Source organism: Lithobates pipiens, unplaced genomic scaffold (genome assembly GCF_037356315.1).
Source record: "Lithobates pipiens isolate NorthernLeopardFrog02 unplaced genomic scaffold, aLitPip1_a1.2 Scaffold_19, whole genome shotgun sequence".
Classification (NCBI taxonomy): domain Eukaryota; kingdom Metazoa; phylum Chordata; class Amphibia; order Anura; family Ranidae; genus Lithobates; species Lithobates pipiens.
This window is the reverse complement of record NW_027507764.1, coordinates 73,726,545-73,748,549: the sequence shown is the minus strand read 5'-3', so window position 1 is coordinate 73,748,549 and position 22,005 is coordinate 73,726,545. Positions and strand designations below refer to the sequence as shown.

General features: G+C 42.6%; 1 protein-coding gene across 2 annotated transcripts in view; it reads left to right on the top strand.

The window, feature by feature from the left end:
• HACD1 (3-hydroxyacyl-CoA dehydratase 1) overlaps window positions 1-22,005 on the top strand; it is a 102,757-nt gene that overhangs the window by 54,064 nt on the left and 26,688 nt on the right. Inside the window, exons 2-4 of one of the 2 annotated variants that reach the window (XM_077490904.1) lie at window positions 4,621-4,738; window positions 8,196-8,214; window positions 10,135-10,217. In XM_077490904.1, coding sequence (XP_077347030.1) covers window positions 4,621-4,738; window positions 8,196-8,214; window positions 10,135-10,217 — 220 coding nt within the window. Of the gene's footprint in view, window positions 1-4,620; window positions 4,739-8,195; window positions 8,215-10,128; window positions 10,218-22,005 lie in introns of both variants that reach the window. The other variant, XM_077490903.1, reaches the window with a different exon arrangement.

The window sequence follows — 22,005 nt, the reverse complement described above, 5'->3', positions numbered from 1 at the left end:
GTATGGCAAAGGCAAAATGAGCTAGTATGCATAACATACTAGGTCATTATGAATAACTTACCTGAGATGGAAGCCCCCGAAGTGACCCTCGTTCCTCTCCTCCATCGTCGCCATCTATCACATCACACATAGTAGTGCTTTACCCTAAACGCTCAAATGTGTACAAATGTTACTTGTGTCCTTAAATTCAGGCAGAGTGCCAGAAGCTATTTTTGTTGGGTCCCAAAATCATTTGGAACCCTCCCTCCCCCCCAACCGCTAAGTCAACTGATACCAATCCTCTGTCTGCTGACTTTGCCAAACCCATACACCCTAGACCTACACCAAAGCATGTAGTGAAATGGCCTGCCGAAATACTTTCAAATGGTACTGTTTAAAGTTTTGTTCTCCTATTATCTTTATAGGTAATTGCAGAATGTAAAAAAGTGCTTCCATTTGTACAGTGTGTATTCATATTTTTGTATTATGACACTTCTAACCTGTCGATAAGATTTGCCTTTGGTAAATAACCCCCATTTCAGTGTAAACACCAACTTAGTCCAAAAAATGATATTGAGCATTGAAAGAAGAAGCCACACATTGTTGAGTAGAAAACGTTTTACTCTGTGCACATTCACGTGTGTGTTAGAAAAGGGTTTTTGAACAAACCAACATATTTTAGTAATAACATTTTTGTTTTTGACAGTACAGATAGCCTTTTTTTTGTTAAAACAGGCATGTTTAAACCATAAAACAATACACAACTCAGGAACTTACAATGTTCTACTTTGAGAAAGTGAAGGCAATATCAGACATTAGTATGTCCAAACTGTGTTGCTATTGCCTTCATCCGATGGGGTGATGTCACCCCCTGTGAAAGTCAAGTTTTGAACATGCACACAAATTGAAAGTCAAAATGGGGATTTCCCTCCTGATCCCATGCATAATGTCAACATGTGCTAGCTCCCATCATGGGTGATCAGTGGACGTGTTTCGGGGGTGCAACCCCTTCCTCTCATCTACTTAAGTGACAAGGAAGGGTTTGCACCCCCAAAACGCGTAACTTGATATCCCATGATGGCAGATCGCACATGTTGACACACTGTGTGCATCTTCCAAATTTGGCTTTCTAAAAAATATTTAAAGTGTGTGAAAATAATAAAAATACCAACAAACGAGAAGAATTTTGGGGTGTTTTATATTCTGCCTAAAACATCAATGATGTTTTTGAGTCTTTTTTCCACATCATTGATGTCTTCCTTGAACTTTAAATCATGATTGCACACCATGATCTCCCCGATGAGGATATGTGCACTTGCACTTGTGAAATGAGATTCTTCTTCCACAACATCACCTAAAATAAAAACACCATGTATTATAAATATGTAGGCATCCATCTATTACCTGAAGCTGTGGTCTCAGACACTCACCTATTGTGGTCACGATTTCACCCACTTCATAAACCTCTCCTTCCTCCAAATCTTCTGGTTTTGGTGTGGGGGTTTCCTTTTCTTTAGGAGGTCCCCCACCTCCTGGTGTCCTCGGATGTCCCGAGTCTTTTCTCCCCTATTTTTATAAAAAAAGGTATACTTAGCACACAGATATTTGATGCGAGAAATAGTCATATGAAACATTGCTTGGAAGTGTCATACAATTGTCTTTTTTGGCAGAGTTACAAGCTGAAGACATTCATTTTTTCCATTTATAAAGCTGGAATATTTACCTTTTTTGTACAATTTTCACACATGGAGACACCCCTAGTATCCACTGGAGCACCTGTGTGGGACACCCTAAAAAGGGTGTTCTGGTGTCCCACATTAGTGCTCCTGCGTCCAGATGTCTAAACAGCTGCTGAGTGTCCTCTGCTTACAATGAATCAAGTTTGCATTTCATTATAGTTACAAACCCATCTAGACAACAAACTTCTTTTAATACAAATAGACATGAACAAATGTAGTTAACCTGTATCTCCCAAAAACATTGTATTAGTGGACGAACGAACGATTGACCGAATGAACGATTACTGTGCCCACGAACCTGAAACTTGCCATTTTAAACTGTGCAACAGTAAAGAAAAGTACATGGAGCAGCAAATGATCTTGGCCTTTCTCATATCTGGGTTTGGGTAAGGTCCATGCTTCCCGTCATAGTCGGCCCTCTTCAAGATGTCCACCATCTCCACCTTCTCTATAAAGGACATATTTGACACCTTAAATCTCCTCCGGGATCCAGATGTTTGTGGCTCCGGGCTTTTGTCGTTACTGCTGCTGTTGTCTGCATGCACTTGCTCTTTCTCCGCCATGTGCTCTCCCACTGTGCTGAGAGACAAGGAGCGGGGAATAGACTAGAAAGAACATCAGGGCGGGCGGAGTTTCACGCATGCGCAGTGTATATAAAGCGCAACACGTGTGCGTTGTACATACGATCTGTGAGCTGAGGAAGGAGTAGGAGTACTAACGAAGGTACACGTTTAACTTGGTGCATCAGTGGCCTATACTGCTTCTAGATTGAGGTCTATGTTGGGACAAGATTAAGAGAGTTTAGCCTGACATTAGGGTTTGTCTTGTGTTGTGTCTTTGAGAGAAATCGGATGGCTTCAATGATCACAACTTCCTGCCCTCAGAACCACCCCAACTCTTCAAGAGGCCTTTGCCTCCTTGCCTGCATGCAAAATGCAGGAAATTGAGGTGGGCCAATGCCTCATCTGTGAGGAAATGATGTATCTGTCCCCAAATAAGGGGTTGAGGGGCCAACTCTCAACCAAAACCCACCTGTGTGAGTTCGACCATGCTCCTCCTCCTCCACCTCCTGCCACAACTCCAAAAACACACACTGGAAGCAAGCCTGGAAGGAAGAGTGTAAGGAAGACAAGAGTGTGATGGCCTGGGTTCAGTCTGGTCTGAAAAAAGATGCAGGCTGTTGTATGACCACAGCCTGGGGACATATATGTCATCTGCTGTTGTTCCTGATCTCTCTGAGTCCTGGACTGGATTGTGCTCACTATTATATGGACTCCTCATGCTACCAATTTTGGCTGGAAAATAGTTGATGTGTGCCCTGGGGTACAAAGGCTTTGCCAATTTCACCAGTTTCTCCAGCGTTGCCTTCCTCTTTATTTTATTATGACCCATAATAAATGGCTATTTTGTATTCACAAATACTTGCCTATGTGTTTTACTTAAAAAAGGACAGTTTGTTTGTGAGTAGGCAAGTACATTTCCTAAATACAATGTCAAATTAACAAGGGACACACACCAACACAAACCAACCTCCTTGAGGTTAACAAAATACAAGATAATAATAATGGTGTTGGGGTAACTTGACACACAAAACGAAAAACAATATTATGGAATACACTAGAAAAAAAAGAAGCAGAAGATCTTGTTAAAAAAAAAATGACACACACACACACACACACACACACATATATAAATATATACACACACACACACACACATACACACACACATACATATATATATATATATATATATATATATATATATATATATATATATATATATATATATATAACAAAAATTAAAAACATTATTATTTTTATGAAGATCTGACGAAAAATAATAAAAAAAAAAAATTCAGGAGATCACAAGAGATAATAAAGAAATCATTTTTTCAGAACTCTGTGTGAATATGAGCAGCAAAACAACTTCATTATGCTAGCATTATAAAGAAGAAGAGAATGTGCTGCATTAAAAGATTTCAAAATTTGCAGCGTGATGAATGTGCTATCTCCATTACGAATGCTAGTTTTACCAGACTGATCGCTTCTGTGTCGTAATTGATTTAGAAAATGCGTGGAACTTTGTGCGTCGGAATTGTGTACACATGATCGGAATTTACGAGAACGGATTTTGTTGTTGCAAAATTAGAGATCCAGATCTCAAAATTTGTTTGTCGGAAATTCCGACCGAAAATGTCCAATGGAGCCTACACACGGTCGGAATTTCCGACAACAAGCTCCCATTGAACATTTGTTGACGGAAAATCCGATCATGTGTACGCGGCATAAGAGTGAAGAAAAGGTAAGTAAGTACATGTTAAAGTAAACCAAATCCCTAAAATCTTGCATAAGCTGTAACCTGATGAAGTCATGTTAAAAATAATTTTCAATATTTTTAATCACATTTATTTACAATAATGTCTGTAACGATCCTTGTTCAGTCACTTCCTGTTACAGGAAGATAATGCTCTGTCCCCCGTTTCCCAGTTGTGCTCCTGAATTGTTACCTTTGAAGATTTACCAGTGAAGTCTCAAAGTTTATTTCAAGAACATAAACATGTGGCAGGGGACACGGGTATCTGACACTCCTGGAAATATGAAATGTCAGAGACCTTCAAAGGCTGCAGCAGTGGAATGGGGAGAAGCAGGAGAAATGGGCTGAAAGGTTGGTATCTCCTATATGCTTTTGCAGGAACCTGCTGGCTTAAAACATTTAGCGACCAAACAGGATATCTTTAGGCTCAATTCCCCTTTTTTAAATCAAGCAAAACACAGATATTGCAAGAGTGGAAACCTGTTTAGTTAGCCTAAAAAATGCCTCACATTCCCAAGTCTTAAAAAGAAAAGGTAAGATTAAATGTGATATAATATTTCACCAATACGTTCAATTGACCCTGCAGGTGGCTCGTTCTCGCCATTGCGATGTTTCGATTCTACATGTACAAAGGAACACACAAGGGGCTCTACAAGAGTATCCAGAAGACTCTAAAATTTTTCCAAACATTTGCTTTACTTGAGGTAAATGTGCTGCTCTTTAGCATGTATACTGTAACTCTTTATTTGTATCTAACCCTGTATTTAGAAATACTAAATGTCCTTTTCCTCATACACATGAGCATCAAAAGACAACATTTAATGTGTGTTCCCTGGCCTGTTTATGGCAAGACTGAAAGGGTGTGTGGAGCTAAATGTCTAATAATTAAATTTTGTTTTGCTCTCCATTGGCTTCCAGAGAACACTGCCTGGAGGGTGTATGTATAGCCGTGGCCAAAAGTTTTAAGAATGGCACAATTATTCATTTTCACAAAGTCTGCTGCTTCAATGTTTTTGGATCTTTTTGTCAGATGTTACTATAGTATAGTATACTGGTATAGTATAATTACAAGCATTTCATACGTGTCAAAGGCTTTTATTGACAATTACAAAAAGTTTATGCAGAGAGTCAATATTTGCAATGTTGACCCTTCTTTTTCAAGATTTCTGCAATTCACCCTGGCATGCTGTAAATCAACTTCCGGGCCACATCCTGACTGATGGCAGCCCATTCTTACATAATCAATGCTTGGAGTTTGTCAGAATTTGTGAGGATTTTTTTGTTCACCTGCCTGTTCAGGATTGACAAGTTCTGAATAGGATTAAGGTCTGGGGAGTTTTTTGGCTATGGACCCAACATTTAGATGTTTTGCTCCCCAAGCCACTTAGTTATCACTTTGTTACCAACCTGGTTTTGAATGGTTGTGAGAAGTTGCTTTTGTACCATTTTTTATTCATGGCTGTGTTCTTAGGCAAAATTGTGAGTGAGCCCGCTCCCTTGGCTGAGGAGCAACCCCAAGCATTAATGGTCTGAGGATGTGTTACTGTTGGTATGACACAGAACTGATGGTAGCGCTCATCTTTTCTTCTCCGTAAAAAAGTTTTTTTCCAGATTCCCCAAATAATCGAGAAGGGTATTCATTAGAGAAAATGACTTTACCCCAGTCCTCAGCAGTCCAATCCCTGTACCTTTTGCAGAATATGAATCCGTCCCTGATGCTTTTCCTGGAGAGAAGTGGCTTCTTTGCTGACTTCTTGACACCAGGCCATCCTCCAAATGTCTTCGCCTCACTATGCATACAGATGCACTCACTGCTGCCATTTCTGAGCAACCTCTGCACTTATGGTGCCCCGACCCCTCAACTGTAGGAAAGGGTCCTGGCACTTGCTGGACTTGGAATGTTTTTTTTAGATTACCGTAAGTTAATTTTCATGGCAAAGAGGGACTTAATTAATTGCAATTCATCTGATCATCGGATCACTCTTCATAACATTCTGGAGTATATTCAATTTGCCATCATAAAAATGGAGGCAGCGGACTTAGTGAAAATCAATATTTGTGTCATTCTCAAAACTTTTGGTCATGGCTGTACATTGTATAAGCCAAGACTTTTTTTGGTTTTGGATACAGTAAGGAACGGTAGCGCCCCTGTCAGTTTTTTTGTTTTGTATTGTTTTGTTTTCTGTGTCCCATTTGGACAATTTTTCTTTACTTTCTGCCCTGAAAACACATAAGGAAGTGAGATGAAGACTTTCCAAATGGAGCTTTAACCAGCTATAACTGGAATTTTTTTTTACTTAGCTCCTGTTTTGATGACAACTGTAAAATCTTTCCAATTTCCCATTTTTCGGTCCCAGGATCCATGGTCATCAGGACAAATGGTGAGGGTGAATTTTCCCATCAGGGTCAAAGAGCAATACAAATCTGAAAGAGGATCTAAAGCTGGCTACATATTGTAAAAAAAAAGTACAATTTTCCTTTAGATTTACCAAAACCATATCATATGAAGTCAAACCTAAACCCTTTCAAATTGTATGTAATCAGGCAGGCCCTTGCACTACATAGTTGAAGGTAAATTTAACCACTTCAATACGGGGCACTTAAACACCTTCCTGCCCAGACCAATTTTGAGCTTTCAGCGCTGTTGCACTTTGAATGACAATTGCGCGGTCATGCTACACTGCACCCAAATGAAATTTTTATCTTTTTTTTCCCACATATAGAGCTTTCTTTTGGTGGTATTTGATCACCTCTACGGTTTATATTTTTTGCACTACAAATAAAAAAATACCGAAAATTTAGAAAAAAAAATGTTTTTTTTTGTTTCAGTTTCAAAACTTTGTAAATAAGTACGTTTTCTCCTTCACTGATGGGCACTGATGGGGCTACACTGATGGGCACTGATAAGGCGGCACTGATGGGCACCAATGTGGCACCAATGAAGTGGTACTGATAGGCGGCACTGATAGGCGTCACTGATGGGCGACACGGATGGGTGACACGGATTGACGACACGGATGGGCGACACGGACGGACACTGATAGGTGGCACAAATTGGCACTGATAGCTGGCACGGATGGGCGGCACGGATGGGCGGCACAGATGGGCATGGATAGGCGGCACAGATGGGCATGGATAGGCGGCACAGATGGGCATAGATGGGCACGGATAGGCGGCACAGGTGGGCACTGATAGGCGGCACAGGTGGGCACTGATAGGCGGCACAGGTGGGCACTCATAGGCGGCACAGGTGGGCACTCATAGGCGGCATTGGTGTTATACTATAGTAATGGATGCCAATCAGTGCCAAACAATAATGCATGCCAATCAGTGATGCCCATTGTGGGCACTGATTGGCATCCATTATGGGCACTGATTGGCACCCATTGTGCTGACTGGCATCCCTGGTGGTCTAGGGAGGATTACCTTTTCCCTGGTGGTCTGGTGGCGTCCCTGGTGGTCCAGTGTGGGCATCCTCGGGGGGGCTGTGCTGATAATCGATCAGCACAGACCCCCCCTGTCAGAGGAGCAGCCGATCGGCTCTCCTCTACTCGCGTCTGACAGACGCGAGTGAGGGAAAGCCGATCACCGTCTCTTCCCATTTACACTGTGATCAGCCGTGATTGGACACGGCTGATCACGTGGTAAAGAGTCTCCGTCTGAGACTCTTTACCGAGATCGTAGTTGCCGAGTGTCAGACTGACACCCCGCAACAATGATCGCCGCGATGCACGCCCCCGGGGGTGCGCAGCGGCTCATAATCCTGATCACGTCATATGACGTCCGGTCAGGATTATGCAACCACTTTGCAGCCGTCAATTGCCTATAGGGCGGGCGGCAAGTGGTTAAAGGAAATTGAACAAGAAAATTGTATAATTTGTAGCCAGCTTAGTCTTTCCCTAATCTACCTAAAACTAACCTTAGCTGCTTCTTAACTTCTATGGAACAGCCAAGGTCTGCTCTTTTCTTAATCCTTACTGCTACCTGCACTGCACCATGATATAAATGAAAACCCCTTAAACTCAAGATCAATAAAACAGTGCTTATCTCTACTTCCTTTTATGTTTGGATTGTCTACACTTCTGCCTAATGTAAATATGATGTAATTCAAGAATGACAGCACTTCTCATAAACTATTGATGTGTGTATTTTCTTTTACAGTTGGTCCACTGCGCACTTGGTGAGTTTATCTGTTTTATATCCTAGTAGTATAATGGTGTCCAGCAGGAGAGGGGTAGCAGGAAGAAGTATTTATATTCTTGCAATAAATTGAGATTTTCATTTTGATCTCCAGAATTTGGATGTCATGATCCCTAGTGCATTCTCAGTGATCTCACCAATGTTTAGTGAATAGATCTGTGGCATTCTCAATGTCACCAGTCTCTGGTAAATGGATAGGCTGCATTCTCCATTATGTCTCCAGTGAATGGATGGGCTGTATTCTCATTGGTGTCACTAGTCTCTAGTGAATGGATACAATGCATTCTAATTGATGTCACCAAACTCTAGTGAATGTATCAGCTGCAATCTTAGGCCAGCCATACACGATTTGAATTGTGGTTGGTTCAGCAGGAACCGGCTGAGTTTCGGACCATTGATAGGCAGGCTGAATGTACCAAGTTGATTGATCAGCTTGGGTACAACCAGCCTGCCGGATTCTCTAGTGATTAACACTAGTGGCTGCTATAGCTGCTAGAAATAATCACTGTCTTCTCCTGGTGGGGACTGCTACCCCCGCTAGGAGCAAACAATAGCTTGGCAGGAGGGATTCCCCTGTCAGCCTGTCTGTGTTGATGGGGGAATAGTGCAGATTTCTTTATTGCAACTATGTATGGCCAGCCTTAGTGTAGTCACCAGTCTCTGGTGCAATGCTTTCCAACCTCAGTCCTCATGTACCCACCAACAGGCTATGTTTTGGGAATTTCCCAAAGATAAAATAGCTCTCATTATTATCAGGACATTGACATTGGCTTAAAACACCTGTGTAAGGTGGAGTAAATCCTGAAAATATGACATGTCCGGGGTAGTTGAAGACTGAGGTTAGGAACCATTACTGTAGTGAATAGATAGGCTGTGTTCTTAGTGATGTGACCAGTCTCTAGTGAATTTTTAGGCTGTATTCTTAGTGATGTCACCAGTCTCTAGTGATTAGATAGGTGGTATTCTCAGTGATGTCACTAGTCTCTAGTGAATTTATAGGCTGTATTCCTAATGGTAACACCAGTTTCTATTGAATGGATAGGCTGTTTTCCTAGTGACGCCTGTGGTCTCTAGTGAATGAATAGGCTGCATTCTCAGTGAAGTCCACAGTCTCTAGTGAATAGATAGGCTGCTCTCTCAGTGTTGTCACTGGTCTTTAGTGAATGGATAGGCTGCATTCTCAGTGTTTTCATTGGTCTTTAGTGAATGGATTGACTGCATTCTCTGTGTTTTCATTGGTCTCTAGTGAATGGATAGGCTGCATTCTCAGTGTTTTCATTGGTCTCTAGTGAATGGATTGGCAGCATTCTCAGTGGTGTCACTGATTTACACTGTATTTTTTTTGTGTTTATGATTATGATGAATATAGAGCTAACATGACAATCTCTCCTTGTACATTGGTTTGGGCTAAAACAGAAAACAAACTTTTTGTAAGTTTAGTTTCACATTCTATTGGGACTGCCAATATGTGATTACCCCCGTCTACTTGGGTAGATGCTGATGAGTTCCTCTTCCCATTAACCCGCTATGTACCTGTTAGATACCATTGGTGCATTCTCTCCACCTATGTCTTTGACTCCTTACATCTGCTGTGTTAATTACTAGAATGTTTATAATTTCTCACATCACAGAGAAAACAGATATAGGATTTAGGATGCTCCTTCTGCAACCAGAGTAGGAAACCTCAGTGGAGCTGTGGGTAGCAGAGCTGGAAACCTATAATGGAATATATTACCACTGGAGTGCCTGCAACATATAATTACCCAGGGAAGAATTGTGCCCTCCTATATCTTAAAAAACAGCTATGGGTGGACTGATCCTTTAATAAGCCCTATTTGTATGTATTCCTATTGAACATGTCATGCAACTAATAATAGTTTCTCTCTCTTCCAAGGTATAGTGCGTACATCGGTGCTAGTAACGGGGGTCCAAGTCAGCTCAAGAATCTTCATGGTTTGGTTTATTACCAACAGCATTAAACAGGTAGGTAGTAGAATGTGCTTCAATTGTATTTGTAAAATAAGCAGTGGCAGCTGGTGCTCAATATTTGGGGGGGGGGGGGGGGGTGGCAAACCAAGGTGGACAGAAAGGTGGAATCCCCCCTAATGGGAGTCAGACCGAAAGGCGGCGATCACCATCCCCCCCCCCGCTGCGGGAGATGGATGGGAAGGCAGCAATCAGAGGCCTCCTTACCTTAGGAGGCAGATGACAAGGATCTGGACAGCTGCTCCTCATGCCAGCTACTCCGGGGCCATTACTTCTCCTCTCGGGCAAACAGGAAGTGGGTCCTGAGACCCGATTGGCCGGGAGTCCTAAGACTACCGGCCAATTGGGTCTAAAGGCCCGCTTCCTGATTGGCCAGTAGGAGAATCTGGAAGACAATAGCGAATATTAATTTGCTATTGTCACGCAACTGGGTGGGCCCAGGTTGCAGTGCCCTTCGCCCCGAGCCCACCCTTTTTTTGAGCCAATAAGAGCCTCAGGCTCTAATCATGTGCTTAAAAAAATGAATTGGGATCCATGCGTCCCTCCATGTAGATTAGGGGCAGGACGAATGGATTAGGGGCAGCGCCCTTGCGCCCTGTATGGATGGGCCACCACTGAAAATAGGAAAGAAATTTGCAAAAGAAAATTTACTTTTTAGGCACTAACACTCGGATTAATAAAATGTGAAAATGTGAACCTTTGGTGATATCAGGGGCCGCATTTAAGACCCCCTTTAGCTCATAGGTTAATATCCACCAATCTAGGTAATTGATGAAGATGGACAGGAGGCCAAAACAGTAAAACGCATCAATAATCACATTTTTTTTTTTTTTTTTTACAATTTTGAGTCCCCAATGGGACAAAATACTACTTTGTCTTATGTCCCTAGGTGCCCTCTAACACTAGCTGTGATGTCAGACAGGGATCCCCTCTCTGCCCAGAACAACAGCTGGCAAGGAGATGGCTGCTTTGCTTTGTAGCAACTGTTTCCAGCTCCCTGCACTTGCCAAAGGCAAGCACTAGCAAGAGGAATGAAGAGGGGCAGCAAGCTGGCACACCTCAGCTTTTAAGACTATGTGACATACAACACAGCATGTGGGATGCAAGGGTCAGGAATATGTAATATACTGTATAACATTTCATATACAGTGCACAAGTCAGAATTATACTACATTTATGACTATGTAATGTATAACAGCTTTTGAAATGCAGCTTTCAAGATTATGTAATGTACAACACTACATAAACAGTGCAACCATCAGAAATAAATTAGAACATAGTGTACGCAGAACAGAAGTCAGTGTGTCAGTGTGCAGAGGCTAGGACTGTAATGGATGTAATTACACAGCTTCCAGGGCTCAGCAGTTGCTGGTGGTCAGTGACAAGTGACCCCTTAAACATTGGTGGTCTGTGGTCACTGTCCCCTTGCATGTTGAGGGTCATTGGCAAGTGCCATCCGATACATGCCAGAGGTTTGTGCCCCCTGAACGCTTGAGCATCACCGAACATACAGGAGGTAGGTTTAGACACAGTCTGCTAGACAGTAGATTCACTATGCCACAGCAGCTTAGTTAAGAGTTCTATACCACTCGACTGGGGTTAACATATAAACCAGCAAGGTCAGTAGTAGACAGTGAACATGAACATTAACTGGGTTGAGAATTATATTGCAACTACTTAGGATGCACCCAAAAGAATGACTACTGTGAGTCCTGCATGTTACACCTGAGTGGTACCCCGGTATGAAGCAATTAGCAAAGGTCTTTTTTTGAGGGTAAATGTAAATGGGCAGTCTTTAGCTCTGGCTCGTCAGCTGGCTAACTTGGGGCTCAGTCATACCGTTGGTACACATAAGAACAGTCATAGAAGAGCCTACAGGCAGCAATGGGCTATAGGGCAGCTGTGCAGTCAGTTCCTAAGGGCTCAGTCTAACTAATGGAAGTATGTATGTCATAGCCGTAGGGTCCATTCAACAGTCTCAGCGATTCAGCACAAACATACCACTGCTCGAAAAAGGAATCCTCTGCCGTAGTTCTATACCTTGTCTCACCTGGCAGTACCGCTGGAGTGTGGTCTCATGATGGTGTGCCTAAAGGCCTGTACACACGGTCGGACTTGTACAAACTTTTCCGTGGACTTTTGTACAAAGGGCGTGGTCCACAAGTTTGTATTGCATACACACGGTCGGACTTTTTGACAACAAACACGAACGTGGTGACGTCACAACGTACGGACGCCACTTCAAAAGAGGACGTTCAATGACTCCAGCGCCACCTTTGGTCAACTTCTGTATTGTAGTCTGATCGCTTGCATAGGTTCTGAGCATGCGTGTTTGTACCTTGTACAAAAGTCCGATGCTTTTGCGTACACACGGTCGGACTTTGCTCCATCAGACTTTTGTTGCCAGAAAGTTTGTCCATTCGCACAGCCAACAAAAGTCTGATGAAAACAGAAAAAGTTTGTCCGATGGAGCGTACACACAGTCGGATGTTGCTCCAAAACAGCTAATTTGCATGTTTGTTGTCAAAAAGTCCGACCGTGTGTACGGGCCTTAAGGCTCCAGCTCCAACCTCCAGAAGGTCCGACTGTGGGGATGTGCTCACTCCCACTCCCTGCAGCAATTCAAAGAGCAGCCCAGGGAGGTACTGCCCCCCCCCCCCCCAAGCTGGCCCAAACAAACTATTTAAAGTATATTAAAAGCTGGAGTAAAGCTTTTACCCTTGCAGCCTAGTACTTGGCTACACTGGAACTATGCAAGCACTGTCAGGGGGATATGACTCCACTCAGCATTACTCTGATAGTCATAGTGACCTGCTCTGTTAGAGACCTCTCTAGATCCAAGGCACCGAACTGGAGACCCAGGGCATGTGCCACAGGTGCCCAGATCTACGTTGCCTATGGTTAAGCAAAGCGCTAGGGAAATGTATTAATAGCAAAAAAATGCAAACAAATCCCATCCAGCCAGAAAAGCAGACTCAATCAAAACGTATTTGACTTTTTTTTAATAGCAACGATCTTGGGTTTTCTAGTTTTAGTTCTACCCTAATCTAATCATTAAGTGATGGAACAGCTGGTGTCACTCTGTTAGAGATCTCCCTAGACCCTGGGCAACAAGAGACCCAGGGAATGTGCCACAGGTTCCCATATCTAGTGATGCCTATGTTTAAGCAGAAAGCGTGGGCAATTTGTCAAAATCAAACAATTCCAGATTTTGATTGGGTCCACTTTTCTGGCTATTTGTCTTTTTTTTACTTTTTTTGCTCATAGAAACACCGATCTGGGGCTTTCTAGTTTTAGTTCTACCCTAATCCAACCTAAACTAACCACAAATGAATGGAACAGCTGATGTTTTCTCTTTTTGCTGTGGCTGATAAATAGTTCAAAAGCAAAGATCTCTCTTCAAGGCCTGTCTTTCTTCTCTCCCATTTAATGCAAACTGGCATTGGCAATAAATTTTAATGTGTACGATTCAGTGCTTTGAAATAAACACATCCATAATCAATGCTGAGCTTTGGTTGGGGTTGGAAGACGGCTCTCATTCCAGATATGTTTTTATTTGAAGCTTTTGGCTCTTGGAGCTGCTCTTGGCATGAAGGGAGGCATCTGCAGACTGGGCTGTTGAAGAAGAGGCATGGTTCATTCTCCAAGCTCCTGGGCTCCCTTCCATGTCTCGGCGCTTACTGCAAAAAATAAATGTACTGTAACAGATATATTTATGTCCACCATGAATTCTTTTCCATTTAACTGTGCTGGTGGAATGCTAAGTAAAACATTGACTCTTCTATCAAAAACATCAAAAATACATTTAAAGTACATCTAAACCCAATCACTAGATCGTGTATAAACTTTAAAGTTAATGCCACTTCAATAGTTGTTAGCGATCCTTTTTAAATCTCCAGTTTTCATTAAATGCATACAGAGTGATCCATCCATGAAGGCTCTTGTTCATGCACATTCTGCTATGGAATGACAAGTGTCTTCCAGCCGTACTCCTATATTGTCACCCTGTCACATGCAGGCTTGACAGAGACTACTGATGAATTTGCTAACACACATTAATCTTAAAAATGTATGATGAGGCTGCAGAAAGGATAGTCTTCTTAACTCTAAACTTTTTTCTTTTTTTTTTTTGATAGATAAAAGAATGTTAGGTAAAGCAGGGAGTCATGCCGCGTACACACGACCGGACTTTCTGGCAGAATAAGTCCGACAGAATCATTAGTCTGATCGTGTGTGGGATAATCCGATTGTTTTTCTTTAAAAAATTCAGACGGACCTAGAAATCAAACATGTTTCAAATCAGTCCGATGGACTCAATTCCTATTTGGAAAACCGTTCACCTGTATGCTGGTCCGACAGAGCAAATACGACAAAAGGCCATCTATTGGCTACTGGCTATTGAACTTCCTTTTCTAGTCCCGTAGACCATTAGAGGAAGAGATTCACTTTTTTGCATACCGAATCTCTTAAAAGCTAAAATCCTCAGAGAAAAAAATAGAGGGTTGTTTATAGCATGCAAATACTATCTGCTAGCATTCCAACATTTATTTCATATAAAAGAATTGTTTTGGGCATTAACAAATTAACTTGATTAAGACCATAATAAAATCAATTACAGCACCATATATTGAGTTTAGTGTACATTAAAGCTCTTTTGGCCATACTTCTCTTGTGGGTAACAGGAGTGTACTGATTTCTTCACTCATTTGACCCATATTTAGCTGACAGTGGGCTAAAGTCTGCTGTCGGACTGACTTCACAGAGCTGGTCCAGGTTCTGCAGGGATCCCAACAATAATGTCGGGATCCACCCAGATGCCTGACCAGCAGCTGGATCAACCTCTCAGATGAAAGCCTGCACCAAGCTAAAATGCTGTTTTTTTATTTTCGTTGCATGTCCCCCTCGGATCTACAGCACCTTTACTTTCACGTGCACTTACAGCGCAAAGTGGATTTCCTTTAGTAAATAACCCCCATTATGTTTTTCTCCCTGATAGAGCGAGTCTGTGTAACAAAAGATCTGTTGAAAAAAAAAAAGGATAATTCGGTCAATTCAGAGTTAAAGAGTTAAATAACAGCCCAAAAAATGCGGTAAAATAACGCTTGTGGTAAATCAGTTTTTAAAGTGAAATTTACTAAGAATTTTGTGTTAAATACCAAATGCGGTATTTGTTCGATTTATCTGTAATTATCCCATTATTTAATGCAGTCATTTTATTGCATTAAGCTGGGTGCTAAGGAACGGGCCGGGAAGCCGGCCGCTGTGTCTTTAACAACGAATGACTTACGAGCAGGCAGCAGTTCCACGCTGACAGCTGAATGTAAAAAAAAAAACATGCTGACAATTCAAAATGATGAAAAAAAACAGCGTGCCCCCCCCCCATATATATATATATATATATATATATATATATACAGTATCTAACAAAAGTGAGTACACCCCTCACATTTTTGTATATATTTTCTTATATCTTTTTATGTGACAACACTGAAGAAATGACACTTTGCTACAATGTAAAGTAGTGAGTGTACAGCTTGTATAACAGTGTAAATTTGCTGTCCCCTCAAAATAACTCAACACACAGCCCTTAACTACTTGCTTACTGGGCATTTAAACCCCCCTTCCTATCCAGACCAATTTTCAGCTTTCAGCGCTGATGCACTTTGAATGACAATTGCGCGGTCATACAACACTGTACCCAAATTACATTTTTAGCATTTTTTTCCCCCAAATAAAGCTTTCTTTTGGTGGTATTTGATCACCTGTGCGATTTTTATTTTTTGTTAAAAAAAAGTTAAAAAGACCAAATTTTTAAAAAACATTTTTTTTTATTTCTTTATTTTGTTATAAAATTTTAAAACGGGCAATTTTTGTCCGTCATTGATATACGCTGATGAGGCGGCACTGATGGGCACTGATAGGTGGCAGTGATGGGCACTGATGGGTGGCAGTAGTGGGCACTGATCTGTGGCAGTGATGGGCACTTATTGGTTACACTGATAGGCAGCACTTCTAGGTGGCACTGATTGGCACCACTGGTGGGCATTGATAGGTGGCACTTGTGGGCATTGATAGGTGGCACTTGGGGGGCACTTTCAGATGGTACAAATGAGGCATAATTGCCTCTTCCGTTTTGGGACCGATGTCCCTTTAAGATGAGCCGTGATCGGCTTTTTTTTTTCTCCTCCACTGTCAGCGTGAGGAGAAAAAAAATGATCACCAAGCTTTTGTTTTGATCATGTGATCAGCTGTCACTGGCTGACAGCTGATCACACGGAAAGGGGCCAGGACCGGATCTGTGATTACCCGAGTCTCAGTGACCGGGAATTCAGATCCGTGCTACGGCCGTCATTCGGCCATAGTGTGGATGTCAAGTGGTTAAAGTCTAAACCACTGGCAACAAAAGTGAGTACATCCCTAAGTGAAAATGTCCAAATCAGGTCCAAAGTGTCAATATTTTGTGTCGCCACCATTATTTTCCAGTACTGCCTTAACCATCTTGAGCATGGAGTTTTTTATTTATTTTTTAATAGAAAATTTTAATGCACACGATTGTCAACAGCGGGTCAGAAGGTCAACATAGAGAGTGAAAGAGATAGAATAAGACAGATGAGTCTAAAGCCCCATACATGCTATCAGATATTCTGCAGATTTTTTCCTTCAGATTTACCAAAACCATATAATATGAGGTCAAACCTTAGGAGTTTCAATGTGTATGCAATCAGGCAGGCCCTTCCACTACATGGTTTTGGTAAATCTGAAGACAAAAATCAGCAGAAAATCTGATAGTGTGTATGAGGCTTAAGATTTACCTTCAACTATGTAGTGCAGGGGCCCGCTCAACCGCATTTAGATTGAAAGTTTTTAGGGTTGACCTCATACTATATGGTGTTGGTAAATCTAAAGGAAACAAGAAAACTGTACAATGCACGACCAGCCCAAGATTGCTCACCCCAGCATAGGGGACTGCGTGATTTGACCTAGCAAGAAAGAACATAAGTCAAGGGGAGCGCATAGTTTGGAAGGGGGTTGGGAATCACTGAAGCACCAGCACCCTCCGTTTGCTTTTCTTTGTTTTTTTAATACATTTTTCATATTACAGAACAAGTGAAAAAAGAACTTTGTGTATCATATTTTCAAAAGTATCATATTAACAACATTCTAAAATTCCTCCCTCTCTCCTTCCACCCACCCTCCCTCTTTTCCCCACCCCCTACCTCTCTCCTCCTTTCCTTAGTTCTGTCATTTGGACTTCTTTCTTTTCTACATTTTTTCTCCTTTAATCTAATCCCCTATTTCTCCCTGCAGAATCTTCATATAATCTTTAGTTCCTTAAAATTTTTCCCACTTCCTCCAAATCTTTTTGAGATTTCCTGATCGATCTTCTTCTCTACTAGGGATGGGCGAACGGTTCGGCCAGGGTGTAAGCTGTTCGGATGTTCGGCGAACAGCCGAACAAACGGGTCAATCAATTGTTTGATCGGACCCCCGAACTGACACCAATGCATTGCGGCGCTGAACAGTGCATTGCAAGCCCTGATTGGCTGAAGCAGTGAAAGCTTCAGCCAATCAGGGCACAGAGCGCTGTCAGAGTCATGATTGGACATTGTCATCATGACTTTATCCAGTCATGGCTCATTCCCGCCCCACAGTATAAAAGTATTCTTTCAATGGCAGCCATTTTTAGTGGGATTTCAGGATGGAGAGAGATAGAACAGGGCTCTGTTCAGTGCTATCAGTTAGTTAGTGTGCTATACTGTGCTATTTTGCTTCAACTGTCAGTGTAGAATATTATTTTAGTGTCAGTCTAGGGATAGTGTGAGTGTAGTGAGGAGGACCATCATTCAGCTTTGCATAGTGTGCAGCTAGAGTAGGTACAGCTCACATAGTTTCACTGTACTGTAGTGAGATCGTGTCATTCATACATACATTAGTGTAGAGTAGGGACAGCTCAGAAAGTTTCAGTGTAGTGTTGTGAGACCGTTTCAGTAATATTTACATTAGTGTAAAGCTAGAGTAGGGACAGTTCAGATAGTATCAGTGTAGTGACGGTTGAACACCGTCTATTTGATTGCTTTACTGGCAGTTCAATGACCATTTACTTCTGTGTGCGTTACTGCCTGTTTAACGCCATATAGTTTTGTGTGCGTTACTGCCAGTTTAACACCATATAGTTCTGTGTGTGTTACTGCCAGTTTAACTCTACATAGTTCTGTGTGCGTCACTGCCAGTTTAACGCCATATAGTTTTGCGTGCATTACTGCCAGTTTAACACCATATAGTTCTGTGTGCGTTACTGTCAGTTTAACGCCATGTAGTTCTGTGTGCGTTACTGCCAGTTTAACGCCATATAGTTTTGTCTGCTTTACAGCCAGTTTAACGCCGTATAGTTTTGTGTGCATTACTGCCAGTTTAACGCCATATAGTTCTGTGCGTCACTGTACGTGTGGCGCATTATATTGCAGTATATTATAGTGTATTCGTGGAGTGTGTCTGTGTAGTGTGAGTACTCAAATTAAAGTGCACCAAACACATTTTTACATAGATTAAAGTGCATCTACGTACGGATTTCAACTTCTTCTTTACATTTGCTTATAAGCACCGCCCACCCTTCCCAATAATGTCTGGGAGGACAACAAGGAGAGGCAGATGTTCCCTTGGCACTGTAAGGGGGCCAGCAACAAATGTGTCCACAGGCAAAAGTGGATGTGGTGGTCAGTCCTCAGGCAGGGCATCATTTCCTCTGTTTAGTGAGTTTGCCCATGCTGTCCAGGCACAGCATGCAGAGGAGGTGGTGGACTGGCTTACTAAACCTTCCTCATACTCCTCATCTTCTGTCATGCAAGCAGAGACAAGTGTGCAGTCCCCTGCAGTTGCCAGAGTGGATAAACCTGCCTCCTTGTCCACATCTATTCCTGCCATTGCCCCAACATCAGCCATTGAGAAGTCAGCTGAGTTATTTGACCACAGCATCAGCCACTTGCTCCTTGATGATGCCCAGCCATTACTGGATTCAGATGTTGGTTCTGAGGTTAAGGATGACAGGAACATGAGCCTAGAGAGAGGTAGGAACACTGGTAGACAAATTGGCATTCATGTTCCCCAAACCGCAGCGTATTGCCAAGTTGTCTCCAGTGGTAATGATGACGATGGAGGAGATGGAGATGATGATGATGATGACGATGAGGTCACTGATGCGACTTTGGTGCCAGATAGAGCAGAGGAGAAAACTGAAGGTGAGGCGGCACAACCCCAAGGAGGCCAACATCAAGAAAGAGTAGAGAGTGGCCACCCTATTCCATCACATTCTGCAGCTGCTATCTCCCGGTCCACTCCCCAAAGCTCAGCTGTCTGGGCCTTTTTCAGCACATCTGCAGCAGATAGCACTGTTGCTATCTGCAAACTGGTCTCAAGCACATCAAACGTGGCAAAAACACCAACCATTTAGGTACCACATGCTTAACAAGGCATTTAACACCCAACCACTCATCCCGTTGGCAAGAGCACCTAAAAGCTACACAAAAGGGGCCCAAATCAGTCCCTCCTCCTCCTCCTTACCCACTTTAATCTGCCCCTGCGATACCGAGTCATTACCTTTCAGCAGTGTCCACTGACAGGGATGAAAGTATAGCACAGGGTGTCTCAGCTCCTAGCAGCACATCTGCCAGCAGCACACCACCAGCTGTAGACTGTAGCCATAAAATATCTCTGCCCCATCTGCTGCAGCGGAAAACAAAATACAGTCCTTGCCACCCACATGCCCAGGATCTAAACACAAGCTTGTCAAAGCTGTTGGCTTTCCAACTTCTGCCTTTCAGCCTGGTAGATTCTGCCCCCTTAAGTGAATTTTCACAATGTGCTGTACCACAAAGGCAGGTTCCCAGTCGCTACTACTTTTCACGTAAGGCTGTTCCATCTTTCTACCTTCACGTGGAACGGAATGTTCTGGCATCGTTGGGAAAGGAAGTCAGCCATAAAATTCACCTTACTGCTGACACGTGGTCCAGCAAGCATGGACAGGGACGATATATTTCATTCACAGCACACTGGGTAACGCTGCTTGTAACTCAAAAGGATGCAGGACAGGGCTCAGTGCTGCAGCTTGTTGTGCCCCCATGTCTCCATACAGCTGGTGGTGATGATGCCAGACCTGTGAGCTCTACCCCCTCCTCCTCCACCACCTCTATGCCCTCCTCTGCAGAATTGTCCTATGAACATCAGGTACCCCCTAAGCATTCAAAGGGCTATTCCCAGAGTCAGACTAAAAGGTGCCATGCAGTGCTTCAACTAGTATGTTTAGGGGACAGGAACCACACCGGGCAGAGATTATTGCAGCTCTACAGGGACAGGCCCAGAGGTGGTTCACACCAGTCGGAAGTTCTGGTGTGAACCGAACAGGGGTTCATTCAGCCCATCCTTATTCTCTACTACTTAAAGTGTAACTCCACTTTTGTTGAGAAAAAAATAACTATTCCCCCCTGAGTGATCTATGTACAGTACATTGCAAGGATTATAACAAACTTTGTTACAAATTCCTACCTTTTGTTATTCTGAAGAAATATCTGTGTGTTTGTCTGTGTGTCTGTTCTGAGTGAGTCTAATGGGAGTGGTTTCATAATTAACTGTCAGCTGTGGCAGCTGCAGAGCACTAATGAGGAAAGCTGCTTGGCCTGCCTTACTTTAGAAGTGTTCCTATTGGAATTAGCTCACCAAAAATGATATTTTTGTTGCAGGGGATGCCTGAAATCTGACTTGTATCTTAGGCAGACTTCTGGTGAAATTGGTGAGCCAATCACACAAGCAGGAAATTATGTTTCTGGGGAGTGGTCAGTAAACATTCTGTGTACAGAATAACTCCATGTAGCCATATTGCAATGCATGTGTAGAAATTTACAGAGGCTGCAGATTGAAAAGGAAAGGTAATTGTTAATGACATTTAATTACAAAATGACTTGTATCGCAATTGTGCACGCTATATTATTTTTTCTTAATTTGCCAATTTTTTCCACCATGAAAGTTGAGTTACCCTTTAAATACTACATCCTATATAAGTATTGACCACCCTCAATGTATGGCTGTCTAACTCTCTCCATTTTTTTGGTATTGCACCCTCCGCGGTATTTAATAGGTGTGCTAATATTGGCTCTTTATACTGTTTTATTGTCTTATCTGTCTTATGGAGTAAGCATACCCACGGGTCATCCACTATATCCATTTCTGATATTACCTTCGTATTTTGTTGTACCTTTTGCAAATATTCCCTTTTTACTCGTGCATTCCTGCTAGATATGTAACATTGTACCCCTCGTATCGCATTCCCTCCAGCATAGTGGGGATGTCTCTGGTTGAAATTTCTGCATTCTAAGGCCGCGTACACACGCGCGGACTGTTCGCCCAACCTTGTTCGTCAAACAGTTTGACAAACAGTCCGCTCAAAATTAGCATGAACGGACTTGACCACACACGATGAACGAACAGTCCGCTGAAACCGTGCGCGATGACGTGAACGGCACGTACGACGGGACTAGAAAACGACGTCCTATACACTGCAATGCAACCTTCGGCGTGTAAATCCTTTCTGAGTATGCGCGGAACTTAGTTTGACGAACAAGCCTACACACGAGCGGACTGTCCGTTCAAACCAAGTTTCAGCGGACAGTTTTACGGAAATTCCGAAAAACTTTGTTCGTCAGACTGTCCGCTGAAACTGTCCGCTGAAGCCCACACACGAGCGGACTGTCCGCTGAAACACTGTTCAGCGGACAAAGTTGGGCGAACAGTCCCC